We start from the raw sequence: 17,854 nt of genomic DNA on the forward strand, positions 1-17,854 counted from the left end.
CTTCAGTTAAAACTGCTGCTTAGGGACCTGAAAGACAGCTCAGCATCTGCAGTGGATACAGGGAACCATGACTTACCTGACAGTGTCCATATTCTTACGGGTTTGGAAATTATCCTTCTACAGACTGAGAACAAGTCCTTGGGTTTTACTATAAGCTTTATGTTTTACTTTTGCTTGTAAACAGAACTCAGGAGAGAGAGCCAGCTCAGCTTGCTTAACAGTAAAGTTCTGGGTAAGATTGTATTTGTGTATTCATGGGAATTTAAACAATAAATAATTTGTGATTGATAACATTTTTCTTGGTCTTAGAAAAGAACAGTGTGAAATCAGACATCAAAGAACAGAAAGGAAGATCCCTAAATACGTTCCGCCTCACCTTTCTCCAGATAAGAAATGGCTTGGAACTCCTGTTGAGGAGATGAGGAGGATGCCTAGGTGTGGACCCCGGCTGCCTCTCCTGAGACCCTCTGCCAATCACACAGTAACTGTTCGTGTGGGTATTACTTCTTGTCTAAAAAGAGAGGAGGCTGAAATTCTGGTTTACTGTGGTATTTATTAAAGTGAAAAAGAGACAAAGGCATAAACAGTTCTTCTCTTTTTTGTATATGTACAGTACTGAGAAGTCTTCAGAATTTAGAAATATACTGATAGCTTATTTAATACGGTACTTAACAAATCAAGATGAATCATCAGTTGATGGTGAAATTTAATTTTTCAGTATTTTAAAGAAAACATTAGGTTCTTTGTTTATCAACTTTCTCATTTTGAGTGTTTGATGTGTTTTAGTGAATGTACTAAGCCATGCATCTATTACCATAATCTAGTTTTAAAATATCTCCCTCACTTACTGTGTTTTTAAAAATATCCATCTTATTTGTTAAGTAGTCTCTATTAGATTTCATCGTTGTTGTTGTTGTTAGGTGCCTTCGAGTTAGTTCCGACTCACAGCGACCCTACGCACCACAGAACGAAATACTGCCGGGTCCTGCGCCATCCTTACAATCGTTGCTATGCTTGAGTTCATTGTTGCAGCCACTGCGTCCATCCACCTCGTTGAGGGTCTTCCTCTTTTCTGCTGACCCCCTACTCTGCCAAGCGTGATGCCCTTCTCCAGGGACTGATCCCTCCTGACAACATGTCCAAAGTATGTAAGATGCAGCCTCGCCATCCTTGCCTCTAAGGAGCATTCTGGCTGCACTTCCTCCAAGACAGATTTGTTTGTTCTTTTGGCAGTCCGTAGTATATTCAATATTCTTCACCAATACCACAATTCAAAGGTGTCACCTCTTCTTCAGTCTTCCTTATTCATTGTCCAGCTTTCACATGCATGTGATGTGATTGAAAATATCATGGCTTGAGTCAGGCGCACCTTAGTCTTCAGGGTGACATCTGTGCTCTTCAACACTTGGAAGAGGTCCTTTGCAGCAGATTTACCCAATGCAGTGTGTCTTTTGATTTCTTGACTGCTGCTTCCGTGGCTGTTGATTGTGGATCCAAGTAAAATGAAATCCTTGACAACTTCAGTCTTTTCTCCATTTATCATGATGTTGCTCATTGGTCCAAGTGTGAGGATTTATGTTTTCTTTATGTTGAGGTGCAATCCATACTGAAGGCTGTGGTCTTTGATCTTCATTAGTAAGTGCTTCAAGTCCTCTTCACTTTAAGCAAGCCAGGTTGTGTCATCTGCATAACGCAGGCTGTGAAGGAGTCTTCCTCCAATCCCGATGCCCCATTCTTCTTCATAGAGTCTAGCTTCTCCTATTATTTGTTCAGCATACGGGTTAAATAGGTATGGTGAAAGAATACAACCCTGACGCACACCTTTCCTGACTTTAAACTAATCCGTACCCCCTTGTTCTGTCCAAGCAACTGCCTCTTGATCTATGTAAAGGTTCCTCATGAGTACAATTAAGTGTTCTGGAATTCCCATTCTTCGCAGTGTTATCCATAGTTTGTTATGATCCACACAGTCGAATGCCTTTGCGTAGTCAATAAAACACAGGTAAACATCCTTCTGGTATTCTCTGCTTTCAGCCAGGATCCATCTGACATCAGCAGTGATATCCCTGGTTCCACGTCCTCTCCTTAATCAGGCCTGAATTTCTGGCAGTTCCCTGTCGATACACTGCTGCAGCCATTTTTGAATGATCTTCAGCAGAATTTTGCTTGCGTGTGATATTAATGATATTGTTCTAAAATTTCCACACTTGGTTGGATCACCTTTCTTGGGAATAGGCATAAATGTGGATCTCTTCCAATCAGTTGTCCAGAAAGCTGTCTTCCACATTTCTTGGCACAGACAAGTGAGCATGTCCAGTGCTGCATCTGTTTGTTGAAACATCTCAATTGATATTCCATCAATTCCTGCAGCCTTGTTTTTCACCAGTGCCTTCAGAGCAGCTTGGACTTCTTCCTTCGGTACCATCGGTTCCTGATCATATCCCACCCCTTGAAATGGTTTAATATCAACTAATTCTTTTTGGTATAATGACTTTGTATATTCCTTCCATCTTCTTTTGATGCTTCCTGTGTCGTTTAATATTTTCCCCATGGAATCCTTACTATTGCAACTCGAGGCTTGAAATTTTTCTTCAGTTATTTTAGCTTGAGAAACACCGAGCATGTTCTTCCTTTTTGGTTTTCCATCTCCAGCTCTTTGCACATGTCATTATAATACTTTGTCTTCCTGAGCTGCCCTTGGAAATCTTCTGTTCAGTTCTTTTACTTCATCAATTCTTCTTTTTGCTTTACCTGCTTGACGCTCAAGAGCAAATTTCAGAGTCTCCGCTGACATCCGTCTTGGTATTTTCTTTCTTTCCTGTCTTTTCGGTGACCTCTTGCTTTCTTTAGGATGATGTCCTTGACATCATTCCACAACTCATCTGGTCTTCCGTCACTAGTGTTCAGTGTGTCAAATCTATTCTTGAGATGGTCTCTAAATTCAGGTGGGATATACTCAAGGTCATATTTTGGCTCTGGTGGACTTGCTCTGATTTTCTTCAGTTTCTCCTTGAACTTGCATATGAGCAATTAATCGTCAGTTCCACAGTCAGCCCCTGGCCTTGTTCTGACTGATGATATTGAACTTTTCCATCATCTCTTTCCACAGATGTAGTCAATCTGATTTCTGTGTTCCATCTGGCGAGGTCCATGTGTATAGTCGCTGTTTATGTTGGTGAAAGAAGGTATTTGCAATGAAGAAGTCGTTGGTCTTGCAAAATTCTATCATTCGATCTCTGGCATTGTTTCTGTCACCAAGGCCATATTTTCCAACTACTGATCCTTCTTTGTTTCCAACTTTCGCATTCCAATCGCCTGTAATTAGCAATGCAACTTGATTGCATGTTCGATCAATTTCAGACTGCAGCAGCTGATAAAAATCTTCTATTCATCTTTGGCCCTAGTGGTTGGTGCGTAAAATTGAATAATAGTTGTATTAACTGGTCTTCCTTGTAGGCGTATGGATATTATCCTATCACTGACAGCACTGTAGTTCAGGATAGATCTTGAAATGTTCTTTTTGACCATGAATGCAACATCATTCCTCTTCAAGTTGTCATTCCCAGCATAGTAGACTATATGATTGTCGTATTCAAAATGGCCAATAGCAGTCCATTTCAGCTCACTAATGCCTAGGATATCAATGTTTATGCAGTCCATTTCATTTTTGACGATTTCCAATTTTCCTAGATTCATACTTCGTACATTCCAGTTTCTGATTATTAATGGATGTTTGCATGTGTTTCTTCTCATTTTGAGTCATGCCACATCAGCAAATGAAAGCTTTGCTCCATCCACGTCATTAACATCGACTCTACTTTGAGGAGGCAGCTCTTCCCCAGTCATCTTTTGAGTGTTTTCCAACCTGGGGGGCTCATCTTCCAGCACTATATTGGACAGTGTTCCGCTGCCATTCATAAGGTTTTCACTGGGTAATACTTTTCAGAAGTAGGTCCTTCTTCTTAGTCTGTCTTAGCCTGGAAGCTCAGCTGAAACCTGTCCTCCATGGGTGACCCTGCTGTTATCTGAATACCGGTGGCATAGCTTCCAGCATCACAGCAACACACAAGCCCCCACAATATGACAAACTGACAGACACGTGGGGGATTGGAAGGCACTCATAATTAGATTTCATAGGAACTAAAAAAATATGACATGATCCCTTTATCATGCATATCATACTGGATTAAGTATTTTGAAGTTCAGAATTCTTTCTCATGTTTAGAGGTGGGATAATATTGAACAGGGTTGTGAAGTTTGAGCTGAACTCTAAAAGATGAGCAGAAACTTTTGAGGTCGGAAGATAAGAGAATTTCAGATAGATATATAAGCTTTAGAAGAAAAGGCTATAGAGTTGTAAAGTATTTGTTTCAAAAATGTAAAATAGTAGTTTTGCCTGAGCTTAGAATTTGGATGGGGAATGGTGAGAGAGAAGAGTTGAAAAGTGGCTTGGGCCATATCATAGAGGACTTCAGCCACTGGGAACTGGACTTGAGCCTGTAGGCAATAGTCGTATAGGCAGTAGTTGTGCTATAGCAAGGGGCATCAGACAGCTCTATGGAAGGAGAATTGAAGTGAGGATACACTGGAAGCAGAAAGAGGTAATATGAAACCTTGGATAAAAGATTCTAAGTAAGGGCAAACTGATCGGAAGCCCTGGTTAGAATAAGTAAAAATTACTGTAAAGCCATATGCTACGATATGAACTAATCTTGAAAACATAATAGCAAGTGAATGAAGCCAGACACAAAGGACCATTTATATGAAATGTTCAGAATAGACAAAATTTACAACTTTTATGTTTTAAAACATCTCTTTCCTCAAACATTAATACTTATTAGTAGCACGTTTGTGTATTTATGTGCACATATGTACACACATAAATATAAATACATGTATGCCAGGCTCTGGCCTAAATATTTGGAATACAAAGTTAGCATAGTTATTTTTCTTAAGAAGTTTAAAGGCTATGGGGAAATGAAAAACAAGTGTGGCTATAGTAACTTAATGATGAAATAAAATAGGAGAAAGTAAACTAACTGTCTTTAAAAAAGTTTCTGTAGACGGCTTAGAGGAAATTAAATTGAGCTGAGCTGCGAAGGTCAAAATAGGTGTTTAACCAGATAAAGGGGTATTGGGGAGGTGGTAGTTAGTAGAACTGATATCAAGAAGAGAATATTATGTATAAAGGCATGTAGGTACAAAAATGAATTTACTGTATTCAGTAAATTATAAGTCTGCCGGCTTGTCTAGAATGAAGAGCATTTGGGTAAGAGCGTGCTGAAAAACTAGGAACGTCGTGTGGAGTCAGTATGGAATCTTACATAGAGGCAGAGGATGAGAGGGTAGCCATTAAAGGGTTGGAAACCTGTGAGTACTTTAGGAAGTTACTGTTGTTCCCCAGCAAGGAGATGGGTTCCAGGGCATGAATGTCGGTGGGAGCAGTTGGAGTTAGGGGGAGGGGTAGGAGGTTACTGACAGTGATGCAGGCAAGGGTTGCTGAGGGCCCTGGGTCTGGATGGGGTGACTTTGGGAACTGCTTCAGTGTAGGCAGGAGGTGGGAGCAGTGGCAAGAGGACTTCGGAGCTTTCCCCAGGGCCTGGTCTCTACTATAGTATAGCATTTGTATCGGCTACTTTTGTAGATTATTTTGTAGAAGATATTCCTAATTTTTATGCACTTAAAATGTTCTTTTTTTACCCTCTATTTCAGGTGGATCTTTTGCGAGCAGGAGAAGTTCCTAAACCTTTTCCAACACATTATAAAGATTTGTGGGACAACAAGCACATTAAAATGCCTTGTTCAGAACAAAACTTGTACCCTGTGGAAGATGAGGTGAGAACAAAACTGATACTCTGTTAGTCTCTGAAAGATGGCTTAGTACTTAACCTTTTTGACTTCTGATTCTATGAAGCAAATGAACTTAGATGTGGTTTCCTGTTTTTCTTTTTCCTAAAAGAATGGTGAGCGAACTGCAGGGAGCCGGTGGGAGCTCATTCAGACCTCACTTCTCAACAAATTTACGCGGCCCCAAAACCTGAGGGTATGTTCTTTTTGCCATGCCTGTCTGTGAAACAAAGTTCCTGTAGGTGGGCCCTATGTTTCCTCCCTCAAAGATGTTTTGCTTTTAATAGACTCAAGTAACAGTATTGTTTATATTCAGGGTGCTTGCTTCCTGGAGGAACTCTCCTTAGAGATGTTCTGGGTTTCCATTCCATCACAGGGAAATGAGTAGAAGAACTGAGAGTTGTAAATGACTTGCCTGGAGCCACACAGAATAATTCCGACGACCGGGAATAACACCTCAGTTTCTTGATTCCCCATCCAATTTCCTTCAGTCCAAGCTTCTCTTTTATTTTTGTTTTAAAATTATCATGTTGCCGAAATGCTTTTAAATATAAGTCAGGAGAGAATTATGGCTTCAGCAGTATTTGCCCAGAGGGAAGCTGACTTTCCTAGTGATTAAAGTATACATTAGCATTCTTTTGCTCTTAATTTGGCTTCTAGCAGTTTAATAATTTACTTACTAATCTTTTCTTTTGGCAGTATTTTTTGATTTTTTAAAAAATATTTTGTCTGAGACTCTAGGGCAACCATTAGATTGTTTTTCTAGTATCTAAAATATGAATTTTTTTCTTTGTGGCACCATGTTGTTGTTGTTAGGTGCTGTCAAGTTGGTTCCGATGCGTAGAGACCCCATGTACAACAGAATGAAACACTGCCTGGTCCTGCGCCATCCTCACAATCGTTGCTATGTTTGTGCCCATCATTGCATCGACTGTGTCAGTCTCTCTCGCTCGTTGAGGGTCTTCGTCTCTTTTGCTGACCCTCTACTTTAGCAAGCATGATATCCTTTTCCAGGGTCTAGTCCCTCCTGATAACATGTCCAAGGTACATTAGACAAAGTCTCGCCATCCTCACTTCCAAGGAGCGTTCTGACTGTACTTCTTCCAGGATAGATTTGTTCATTCTTCTGTGGCAGTCCATGGTATATTTAATATTCCCTGCCAACAACCATAATTCAAAGTCATAATCGTGACCATGTTGTTGCTGTTAGGTGCCGTTGGTCGGTTCCAACTCATAGCAACCCTGTGCGCAGCAGAACGAAACACTGCCTGGTCCTGCGCCATCCTTACAATTGTTGTTATGCTGATTGTGACCCTGTAAAATTTCAAACTTTTTATGAATATAAACAGTAACAGAATTTTCTGTACTTCATTAAAAATGGGTAGCATTTTCTTTGAGAGCCTTGGTTGTCGTATATAGTTTCTTGGGGTTACACGATGTTTTCCACCTATACTTATACCTTTCTGTGTCTTCTGTTTTTTTTAACGTGAATAACATTGATGTTGTACCATAATGTATTTCGAATGTTTTCATTTCCTAGGGAGAGTATTTCTCGATCTTGTGTTGTACTTCTTTAACTGAACTTTTAAGTGGAAAAAAAAAAAATCTCAAGGTCTGTCAGGGTTTGTTTATCTTTAGTATAATGTTAATTACATGTGTGCAGACATAAAACTAAATGTAAACTCCTCGTGCTCGTACTGCTTATACAGCTACATCGTTTTGGTTTTTTTCAACTTTAAGCATGATGAGCCATTGTTCGATCTGTGTTCTTCATCACACCAAACACAATTTGTGTTCTGTGTGCCTTTTTTTGCAACCGACGTTCTTTTTAACCATTGATCGAAACCACAAAATAGTAAGCTGAGAGATTTTTTAAAACTACCGTATAAAGACAAATGTATTTATTTTGTACTTACTACTTTTGTTACTAACGATGAACTGTCGGTGGATGCAAAGATGTAATCTGAATGCAGTAAATAAACGTGGTGCTGACCACTCTGATCCAGACTTTATAGAATTTGACATGTCCTGTTGTTGTTGTGTGCCGTTGAGTTGATTCCAACTCATAGCAACCCTATATGATAGCAGAACTGCCCCATAGGGTTTCCTAGGCTGTAATCTTGATGGGAGCAGATTGCCAGGCCTTTTCTCCCACAGAGTGGCTGGTGAATTCAAACCAGGAACCTTTTGATTAGCAGTTAAGCACATACCTGTTGTGCCACTAGGGTTCCCTGACATCCCTGTACCGCAGTGTATGTTACGATGGCCTGTGTTTTCACTGTTTTCACGTGTCTGGAGTACCGGTTCTTTATTCTGACAGTGTGTTGTCATTTAGCTTTGGTTTTCCAAAACCCCAATTATAAATTCACAAATGCAAAAGCAGACCACCTGAAAATATTGCCCAGACTTTTTTTTTTTGAGAAACAGTGTCTTTGGGCCTTTATGGCCTTATAAGCAGGGTTTATTTTAAAGAATTGCGGTATTTTTTTCTTTAAGCATGAACGGAATAATTGTATTGTTCTAAATTCTAGTCAGCTCAGCTCTGTAACTCTTCCTTAGTGCCCCATGATTGCTTTAGGAAGGGGTAATTGCTTTAATCTGAATTTCCCTTTCTTGTTTGTTTTACGGTAGAACAGAGTAATCCATCCAGATTTTCTTCTATCTGCTTATGGTAATTGTTTCCTTTGCTGAGAGGGAGGGGAAACATTAAATCTCACTGACTAGGATCGCCTTTGTGCTGTTTACATGCCATTAGATGTTAGATTAAGAGAGGTTAGATCCTTTCAGAATTTAAGAAAGGAAAACAGTATCCTCAAAGTTGATTTAAACAGTAATATTTTTATAAATGATATGTCTGATAATTTACACAGAACGAACTTCTTTGTGCTTTAACTAAATGTGCTTATTATGAGTTATGAACTAAAAAAGACTCAATAGTAGATAGCTAAGAATACAGAATAGTGTTTCTAATGACAAGAGACCTCATGGTAAGTTACTTTGAGACTTGAAGACTGACGTAAAAGTAAATACTATTAGTTAGAAGTTAATGATAGTTGTAAAACCCCGTTAAGGAATTAGTGTGAAAGCTGTTTAGAATTATTTCCTCATCAGCGCTGAGAAGTACTTACACGTGAGGAAGTACGTCTTTGTCAGTGTGTAATTTGATGAGCTTTGACAGTTGCGTACACCTGAAAGCCCCCCGGTGATTCCCCTTACCCCTTTGCAGTCCATCCCTGTTGCTGTACTGGCCCCAGGTGGCCACTCATCTGCTTTTTTTCACCGTAGATTAGTTTATTTCACAGAAACAGTGATATGGGAGGAACGTTACTGTGTTTGGCTTCTTTCACTCAGAATGAAGATTTTTGTGATTCACCCGTGTTGAGTTCATTCTTTTTCACTGCTGAGTAGTAGGCGTTCAGGTGTGTGCATTGTTCATCCATACACCTGAGTAGTAGGTGTTCAGGTGTGTGCTTTGTTCATCCGTACGCCTGAGTAGTAAGCGTTCAGGTGTGTGCGTTGTTCATCCGTGCGCCTGAGTAGTAGGCGTTCAGGTGTGTGCTTTGTTCATCCGTGCGCCTGAGTAGTAGGCGTTCAGGTGTGTGCTTTGTTCATCCGTGCGCCTGAGTAGTAGGCGTTCAGGTGTGTGCTTTGTTCATCCGTGCGCCTGAGTAGTAGGCGTTCAGGTGTGTGCTTTTTTCATCTGTGCGCCTGAGTAGTAGGCGTTTAGGTGCATGCTTTGTTCATCCGTGCGCCTGAGTAGTAGGCGTTCAGGTGTGTGCATTGTTCATCCATACACCTGAGTAGTAGGCGTTCAGGTGTGTGCATTGTTCATCCGTGCGCCTGAGTAGTAGGCGTTCAGGTGTGTGCTTTGTTCATCCGTGCGCCTGAGTAGTAGGCGTTCAGGTGTGTGCATTGTTCATCCGTACGCCTGAGTAGTAGGCGTTCAGGTGTGTGCTTTGTTCATCCGTGCGCCTGAGTAGTAGGCGTTCAGGTGTGTGCTTTGTTCATCCGTGCGCCTGAGTAGTAGGCGTTCAGGTGTGTGCATTGTTCATCCGTGCGCCTGAGTAGTAGGCGTTCAGGTGTGTGCATTGTTCATCCATACACCTGAGTAGTAGGCGTTCAGGTGTGTGCATTGTTCATCCGTGCGCCTGAGTAGTAGGCGTTCAGGTGTGTGCATTGTTCATCCGTGCGCCTGAGTAGTAGGCGTTCAGGTGTGTGCATTGTTCATCCGTGCGCCGGAGTAGTAGGCGTTCAGGTGTGTGCTTTGTTCATCCGTGCGCCTGAGTAGTAGGCGTTCAGGTGTGTGCTTTGTTCATCCGTGCGCCTGAGTAGTAGGCGTTAGGTGTGTGCATTGTTCATCCGTACGCCTGAGTAGTAGGCGTTCAGATGTGTGCTTTGTTCATCCGTGCGCCTGAGTAGTAGGCGTTAGGTGTGTGCATTGTTCATCCGTACGCCTGAGTAGTAGGAGTTCAGGTGTGTGCGTTGTTCATCCGTGCACCTGCTGATGGACGTTGCTGGTTTATATTTTATGTGAGGTTCTGAAATCAGAATAGGAAAATTACTTAACATCTTTTAGCTTCTTATGGAAACTTCTGTTCTATGGCTTGTTAGAGAAAAATAAAAGCTCTTTCTTGCTATGCTGCTCTATGGTCCATACTTTTTCTTTTCCTTTCTGAAGGAATTTGTATATTCCCTGATTCCAAGTAATTAATATATATTTTGTTTGTTTTTTTTTTTCTTTTTACTAGATGCTTCGTGATTATTTTTATGGCCTGCAGTATTTTTGAGGAAGCTCTTTGGCAGAGTGTTAGTTTCTAAAAACTATCAGTGATGAGGAAGATGGGAAGGTTCACAGTAACAACCTAATGCAGTGATTTTCAGACTTGTGTATTCTCCCAGTAAAAAAAATTTTGAGTGTGTAATGACAATACAAATAGTTGTTTATAAATTCATGTTTATTATTTATTCATATAATATGTATGTTATAAAATATGATCAAAGTAGAAATTAAAAAGGATGAGATCAAATGTAATGATAAACAGTAGTGCTTTCTGCACACCTGATGGTTTGTCTTATGCGTACCCCTCTCTGGAAACCAGGGGGTTTTCTTGGCCTGTTCAGGCAGTTAGAAGTTACACCGGTAGATGGCGCACTATTCGGATTTTTCCCAAATAGTAACGATGTGAACTGCTGGTGGATGACGACTGTTTATATGTAGCTTATGAACATAGCTGGTAATAAAGGGAAGAGACCCATTTTATGCCTTACGGCTGTGTTTCTCAGTCTGTTTTTCATTATTGCCCTCCCCACAGGAGTCTTTTTAGACAATTTTTTCTAATTGCCCCCTCCCCTAAAATTTTAGTACTGCAAATATACTAATTATCTGTATATGTAGTGTAACCCTTTGGAGCACATTGAACTAAGTTCCGTGGGGTTTTCTTGTTTGCTTTTTTTCTTTGTTTTTAAAGTCCCCAAGAGACAGTTTTTATCTGATTGGAATAATATTCCATTGAGAACGCATGCTTCAGTGCAATTATGATGTTTTTCCCCTGTTACTTGACCTTTCTAATCTCATTTTTCTTAAGCGAATAATGAATTCGTGTGCATTTTACACGTCCATAGCTACTGACGTGGAGTAGCTAATTATAAGAGGAAGCTTGTCTAGCATTAAGAAATTTACTGGAAGTAGTTCATAAAGAAGACACGCTATACCTTAGATTTCATTTGGCTGTATTATGAGATTTTATTTATGCTCTTTCCATAGGACGCTATACTGAAATACAATGTGGCATATTCTAAGAAATGGGACTTTACAGCTTTGGTTGATTTCTGGGATAAGGTAAAAGTATGCTTATTTCTTTAACTATGAAAATAGTATGACAACTGTATAAGAAAGTTTGGAAAAAATAACCAAAAACAATTATTCGTTTTTATTTTTGTGAATTTCCTGTTACTTACTTTATATGCATGTTTTAAGTAGATACAATTAGGAATTAGTTTTAAATTTTGCATTATTCTCTCATAGAATGCATTTTTTGGTTATATTCTTGTACCATTATCAATGGCTACACATGATATCCCATGACTAAAAAAAAAAAAAAATTTTTTTTTTTACTAGATTTTGAGAATTTAACAATTTGCATATTCTCAAACATCCAGGTTGCATCCAGTTTTGCTCTGACCTAAATTACAGTGGTAACATCTTTGTTGTTGGGTGCAGTCAAGTTGATTCTGACTCATGGCAACCCTATATGACAGAGTAAAACTGCCCCATAGGCCTGTAATCTTTACAGGAGCAGATTGCCAGGTCTTTTCTCCTGCAGAGCTGCTGGTGGGTTCGGAGCCACCAGTCTTTGGGTTAGCAGCCAAGCGCTTAACCACTGTGCCACCAGGGCTCCTTAGTAGCGTCTTTACATATATGTACATATATTTTTTTCCATATTTGATGTTATTTCTTTAGGTGATTTACAGAAATTAGATGGCTGAGTCAAAGGACTCAGATCATTCATGGTGCTGGATATATGCTGAAAAATCATTTTCCACAGGGCTTGTGGTAATTTACCATATTGCCAGCAGTGGGTAAGAATATTACTTTCCTGATGCCTTTAGTAGAATGGGTATTATCCATTTTGAAAAAATGTCAGTTTATGTATGTATTTTTTTAACATTTTTTTTTGAAATTACAGATTCACAAAAAATTCCAAAGAAATGTACAGGGAGGTCCTGTGCACTCCTCAGCACACTTGGCCAATGTTGATCTCTTGCATAAGTATAGTGTAATATTAAAACCAGGACATTGACATTAGAGCTTGTTCAGAGTTCATCAGTTACATAAGTACTCATTTGTGTGTGTGTGTGTGTGTGCGCGCAGTTCTGTGTGGTTACGTTGCACCTAAGTGTGTCTTGATGTAACTATTACCGCATCGTTTGCTGGTGCCACCCTTTAATAGCCACACTCACGCCCTCCTAACCCCTGGCAGGCAACTCATCTGTTCTAACCTTTTTTTAACCTTTCCAAATTGGCTTTTGTCACTCATCATAATTTCCTTGAATTCCATTCAAATTGTTGAATGTAGCAATAGTTGGAGTTTGTTCCTTATTATTGCTGAGTAGTACTCCACAGTTTGTTTAACCATCCACTCATTTAAGGACATTTGGGTTGTTTCCAGTTTTGGGCTGCTACAACTAAAGTTGCTTTGAACTTCTGTGTATAGGTTTTTGTGTGAACATAGGTTTTTATTATCCTGGAGTAAATACCCAAGACTGAAACCGCTGCCCGTATGGTAAGTGTATTTTTAGTTTTAGAAGAAACTGCCAAAATGTTTCCCAGACTGGCTGAATAAATGACGATATAATTTTGCTAAGTAAAAATAAAAGAATACATGTATACAGAATCCATTTTTTTGTTTGTTTTTCATTCAGATATATGTTTTGTAACATTTTTTGCAATTCCCGTGATGTGACAGTACTCTCCCCCTCTCCGTCCCAGGTTCTCTGTGTCCATTCGTCCAATTCCTGTTCCTTCCTGCCTTCTCGTTTTGCTTTTTGGGCAGGAGTTGCCCATTTGGTCACATGTATTTGATTGAACTAAGAAACACTTTGCTCACATGTGTTATTATTTGTTTTATGGGCCTGTCTCATGTTTGTCTGAAAGTGGGCTTTGGGAGTGGTTGCAGATCGGAGATAGCAGAGTATCCAGGGGCCGTAGTATCAGGGATTCCTCCAGTCTCTGTCAGACGAGTAAGTCTAGTGCTTTTTGTGAATTTGAATTTAGTTCTGTATTTTTCTCCCGCTTTTTTTTTTTTTTTATGTCCAGGACTCTCCGTTGAGATCCCTGTCAAAGCAATTGATGATGGTAGCCGAGCACCATCTAGTTCTGGGCTCAGACTGATGGAGGCTCTGGTTCAAGGGGTCCATTAGTCCTTTGGATAATTATTTCCCTTGTGTCTTTGGGTTTTCTTCGCTCCAAACATGATAGGAACAATACATGTATCTTAGATGGCCGCTCGCAAGCTTTTAAGACCCAGACACTGCATACCAAAGTAGGATGTAACCTAATCTGATTTTTAAAAATTTTTATAATTTGATTCTTCTGCTCATCTCACATTATTTTTAGTCTTCTAAATTATTTATGCCTCATTTGCTAATACTAAAAACCGAAAGTAACTTTGGAAATGGGAACATTCCGAACTGAGACATTGTCAGTATGGTGCAATTTTGATTATGTAACAGAGAATTGAGCTTTGAACAAGTCTTATGCTTTTTTTACGTCAGGGCATTTCCCTCTCTGTCCTTTTTCTGCGTCAGAGTTTTGTAATGCTTTATGGTGTATGTAATGGTTTTGTGTGGTCTGTCTCATTAATTACGATAACCTTGAGATAGATAGGTAATTATTATGCTTTCTCTTTCACAAATGAGTAAGTTGTGATTTGGAGGTGAAGTTCCCTGACGGAGGTGATATGGTCTGTCAGTGGCGAGGCAGTCTGAGACAGTCAGTCCTTCCTGCTGCTGGGTGCAGTCGTGAGGTGACGACACTCTCAAACACACCCTGCATTTCCTTTGGGGATGAAAATCTGATCTGCCACCTTCCTCCACCTTTTTCTTTTGAAATTCCATCTCCGTAGACTCACATTTCCCTGTCTGCCCCTTTCTTTGAATAAGATGAGGTGTCACCTTTCTTTGAATTTCCATGACAATTTTTTTTATTTATCTTGTAGTACTCCCTCTCTTTGCCTAGTTTTATTCCTGAAAAATTACTATCACCTAGTAGATTAAAAGTTTCCTGGGGGTGGAGACTGTGTGATACACAGATTGTGTCTCTCATAGCACTTACTGTCCCTTATATTTAGGAAGTGCTGAGTAAATATTTACAGACTTGATTTCAACAGGAGATCAGTCAGTCATTGGTCTTCAGGGTTACCAAGGTCAGGAGAACGTTTTCTAGAAGTAATGGTCCAAGTTAATAAAAATTATGTTTCCAATTCCTGTCCCCGTTCCCTGTCCATGCAAATGACACCTCCACATATAACATTCTCCTTCTTCTCGGAGCATTTTAGCCAGTGACGTTCCAGGGTTTTCATCAGTTCATTTCCTATGACCTTGCTGTGCTGTTCCTCCAGGACTGCTGGTAATAATTTAATTCAAAAGAAAAGTGGTTGGTTAATTTCATTGGTAGGAATCAAACATTAAGATTTTTGTGAATCCATGTTGTTAATACCTCCTGTTAATTTGGAGGAGCCTGAAAATGTAAAAATGCAGCTGACAGTGGTGGAAATAAAAACCCCTTCTTTTTTTCTTAGAAATGTCTGATTGTCTCACAAAGTGTTTGTGAGGCTTCCTTGAAAGGAAGTGGATCTAAGCGTGTGTGTGAGTCCCCTAGAAGGCTTGTTATAACACAGATTGCTGCCTGTCACCCTCTCCAAGTTTCTGATTCAGTAGTTCTGGGGTGGAGCCTGAGACTTTGCATTTCTAACAAGTTCCCACGTGTGTTGCTGCTGCTGCAGGCTCGGGGAGCAGCACTGGTGGAGGAAAGAGCATAGAATTAGGCATGAGGATTATGGGTTCTTAGTCTCAACTCTGGGTCGCCATGGGTAAGTCACATGACTTCTGAGCCTTAGTTTTCTCATTTGTTAAATGGGCAAAGTAACTACCTTATCTGCCTTGTTGTTATTGCTAGTTGTCAAGTTGATTCCTATTCATAGTGACTCCGTGTTTTACAGAATAGAACTTTTTCATGGGGTTTTCTTGACTATGGTCTTAATGGAAGCAGGTTGTCAGGACTTTTCTTCTGCAGTACCACTAGGTGGATTGGGGCCCAACTTTTGGGTTAGCAGTCAAGTGCAAACTGTTTGCACCACCTATGGACCTTTATCTTGCCAGCATGTTTTAAGGACCCTGCCAACTAATGTTTCTGAAATAACTTTCAAAAGCCTAGAGTGATAATCAAATACATTGTAACGTTCCAGTTTCTGAAATCAGTTGGCTTTGCCTCTTTAAAAAAAATAAAATTTTTTTCACCATTAACATAACTGAAGCCCAGAAAACTTGCAAAATACAAAAAACTACAACAAAAGTTACCCATGATTTTGCCACCTAGAAGTAATCACTCTTACTATTTTTTTAAATGTAATTCTATTCCCTTGCACATATTGAATTGATTGTTTTGTTATTATTTTACAGTGAACATCTTGGCACCTGAATCTTTGGTATCATTATTTCCTTAAAATAGATTCATAGGAATATAATTATTGAACCAAAAGGGACGTTGATTTTGAGTCCTTTGATACATACCACCATTGCACCTTCCTGGAAGGTTGTTCTGGTTTTCAGTTCTCATCATGCCATCCTCAGCATATTTTCTTCTAAAATGTGGTAGTACGTAAAAATGTAGTACCTTGTATAGAGTGATGGCTAAACATGTTTGTTAAATTTGTTGCCTAAGAAAGTGTACTCGTAAGATGTTCAAAGCTCTTGGAAAAGCCAGTTTTGGTGGTGGTGGTGGTTGTTAGTTGCTGTTGAGTCGTTTCCGACTCATGGCGACCCCACGCGTGCAGAACAGAGCTGCTCCATGGGGTTTTCAAGGCTGTGATTTTTCCAGAGCAGATCTCTAGGCCTCTTCCAGAGTGCCTCTGGGTGGGTTTGAACTGCCGACCTAGTGCTGAGTGCTTAACTGATTACACCACTCAGGGACTCCAGATTTTGGTTAGGATTAAGTAATTTTCCAGCAGCTAGGGTGGTGGGGGATAAGAGAGTTCTCTGATTTAAATGACATGAATTCTCAGGCTCTGAACGTTGGTTCCAACTTACAGTGACGCTGTGCACAACAGAACGAAACACTGCCCCGTCCTGCACCATCTCCGCAGTCATTGTTACGTTTGGGCCCATTGTTGCAGCTACTGTGTCAGTCCATTTCATTGAGGGTCTTCCTCTTTTTCCCTGACCCTCTACCTTACCGAGCATGATTTCCTTCTCCAGGGACCAGTCCCTCCTGATAACATGTTCAAAGTATGTGAGACCAAGTCTCCCCATCCTTGCTTCTGATGGTCATTGTGGCTGTGCTTCTTCCAAGACAGATTTGTTCATTCTTCTGGCAGTCCACACTATATTCAGTATTCTTCACTAACTCTGTAATTGAAAGGTATCAGTTCTTCTCTGGTCTTCCTTATTCACTAACTGTGGCTTGGGTCAGGTGCACCTTAGTGCTGAAAGTGACGTCTTTACCTTTTAATACTTTAAAAAGATCTTTTGCAGCATATTTGCCCAGTGCGATACATCGCTTGATTTCTTGACTGCTGCTTCCATGATCATAGATTGTGGATCTAAGTTAAATGAAAATGAAATCCTTTACAACTTCAGTATTTTCTCCATTAATCATGATGTTGTTTATTGGTCCAGTTGTGAGGATTTTTGTTTTTGTCCTGTTGAGATGAGGCCATGTTTCCCAAAGTGCCCATCCCATTTTGCATTCCCACTAGCAGTGTGTGAGGGTTTCCGTTCTTCCACATCCTCAGCCGTGGATGCTAATGGGTGTGTTTGCGATTATAGTCATCCTGGTGGGTGTTAAGTAGTAGCTCATAATGGCTTTGAAATACATCTCTCTGGTGACTAATGACGTTGCGCATCTTTTCATGCGCTTATTGGCCATTTGTCTGCCTTCTTTGAGAAATGTCGGTTCAAATTCTTTGTCCTTTTAAAAATTGGGTTGTTTTTTGTTGTTGAATTGTAATGGTTTGTTATATTTCTTATCAGATATGTAGGAGCCCTGATGGTGCAGTGGTTAAGTGCTTGGCTGCTAACTGTTAAAATTGGGCAGTTTGAACGCACCTGCTGCTCTGTAGGAGAAAGATGTGGCAGTCTGTTCCTGTGATGACTTACACCCTTGGGAACCCTATGGGGCAGGTCTACTCTGTTCTGTCGGATCGCCATAAGTCACCATCGACTAGGTGGCAGCAGGTTTGTTGTTGTTGTTATCAGGTATATGATTTGCAAATTATTTTCTCCCTTTCTT

The 17,854-nt window shown here is 40.1% G+C and overlaps 1 protein-coding gene across 14 annotated transcripts in view; it reads left to right on the plus strand.

The window, feature by feature from the left end:
* The window catches only part of PARG (poly(ADP-ribose) glycohydrolase), a 164,358-nt gene that overhangs the window by 9,596 nt on the left and 136,908 nt on the right, over window positions 1-17,854 (plus strand). For 11 of the 14 annotated variants that reach the window (XM_064269831.1, XM_064269838.1, XM_064269832.1 and 8 more), the window contains 4 exons: window positions 310-493; window positions 5,713-5,835; window positions 5,960-6,043; window positions 11,612-11,686. In XM_064269831.1, the coding sequence (XP_064125901.1) occupies window positions 310-493; window positions 5,713-5,835; window positions 5,960-6,043; window positions 11,612-11,686 (466 nt within the window). The remainder of the gene's footprint in view (window positions 1-309; window positions 494-5,712; window positions 5,836-5,959; window positions 6,044-11,611; window positions 11,687-17,854) is intronic. The other 3 variants (XM_064269841.1, XM_064269840.1, XM_064269829.1) reach the window with 2 other exon arrangements.

The sequence above is a fragment of the Loxodonta africana genome, chromosome 16, assembly GCF_030014295.1.
Source record: "Loxodonta africana isolate mLoxAfr1 chromosome 16, mLoxAfr1.hap2, whole genome shotgun sequence".
Classification (NCBI taxonomy): domain Eukaryota; kingdom Metazoa; phylum Chordata; class Mammalia; order Proboscidea; family Elephantidae; genus Loxodonta; species Loxodonta africana.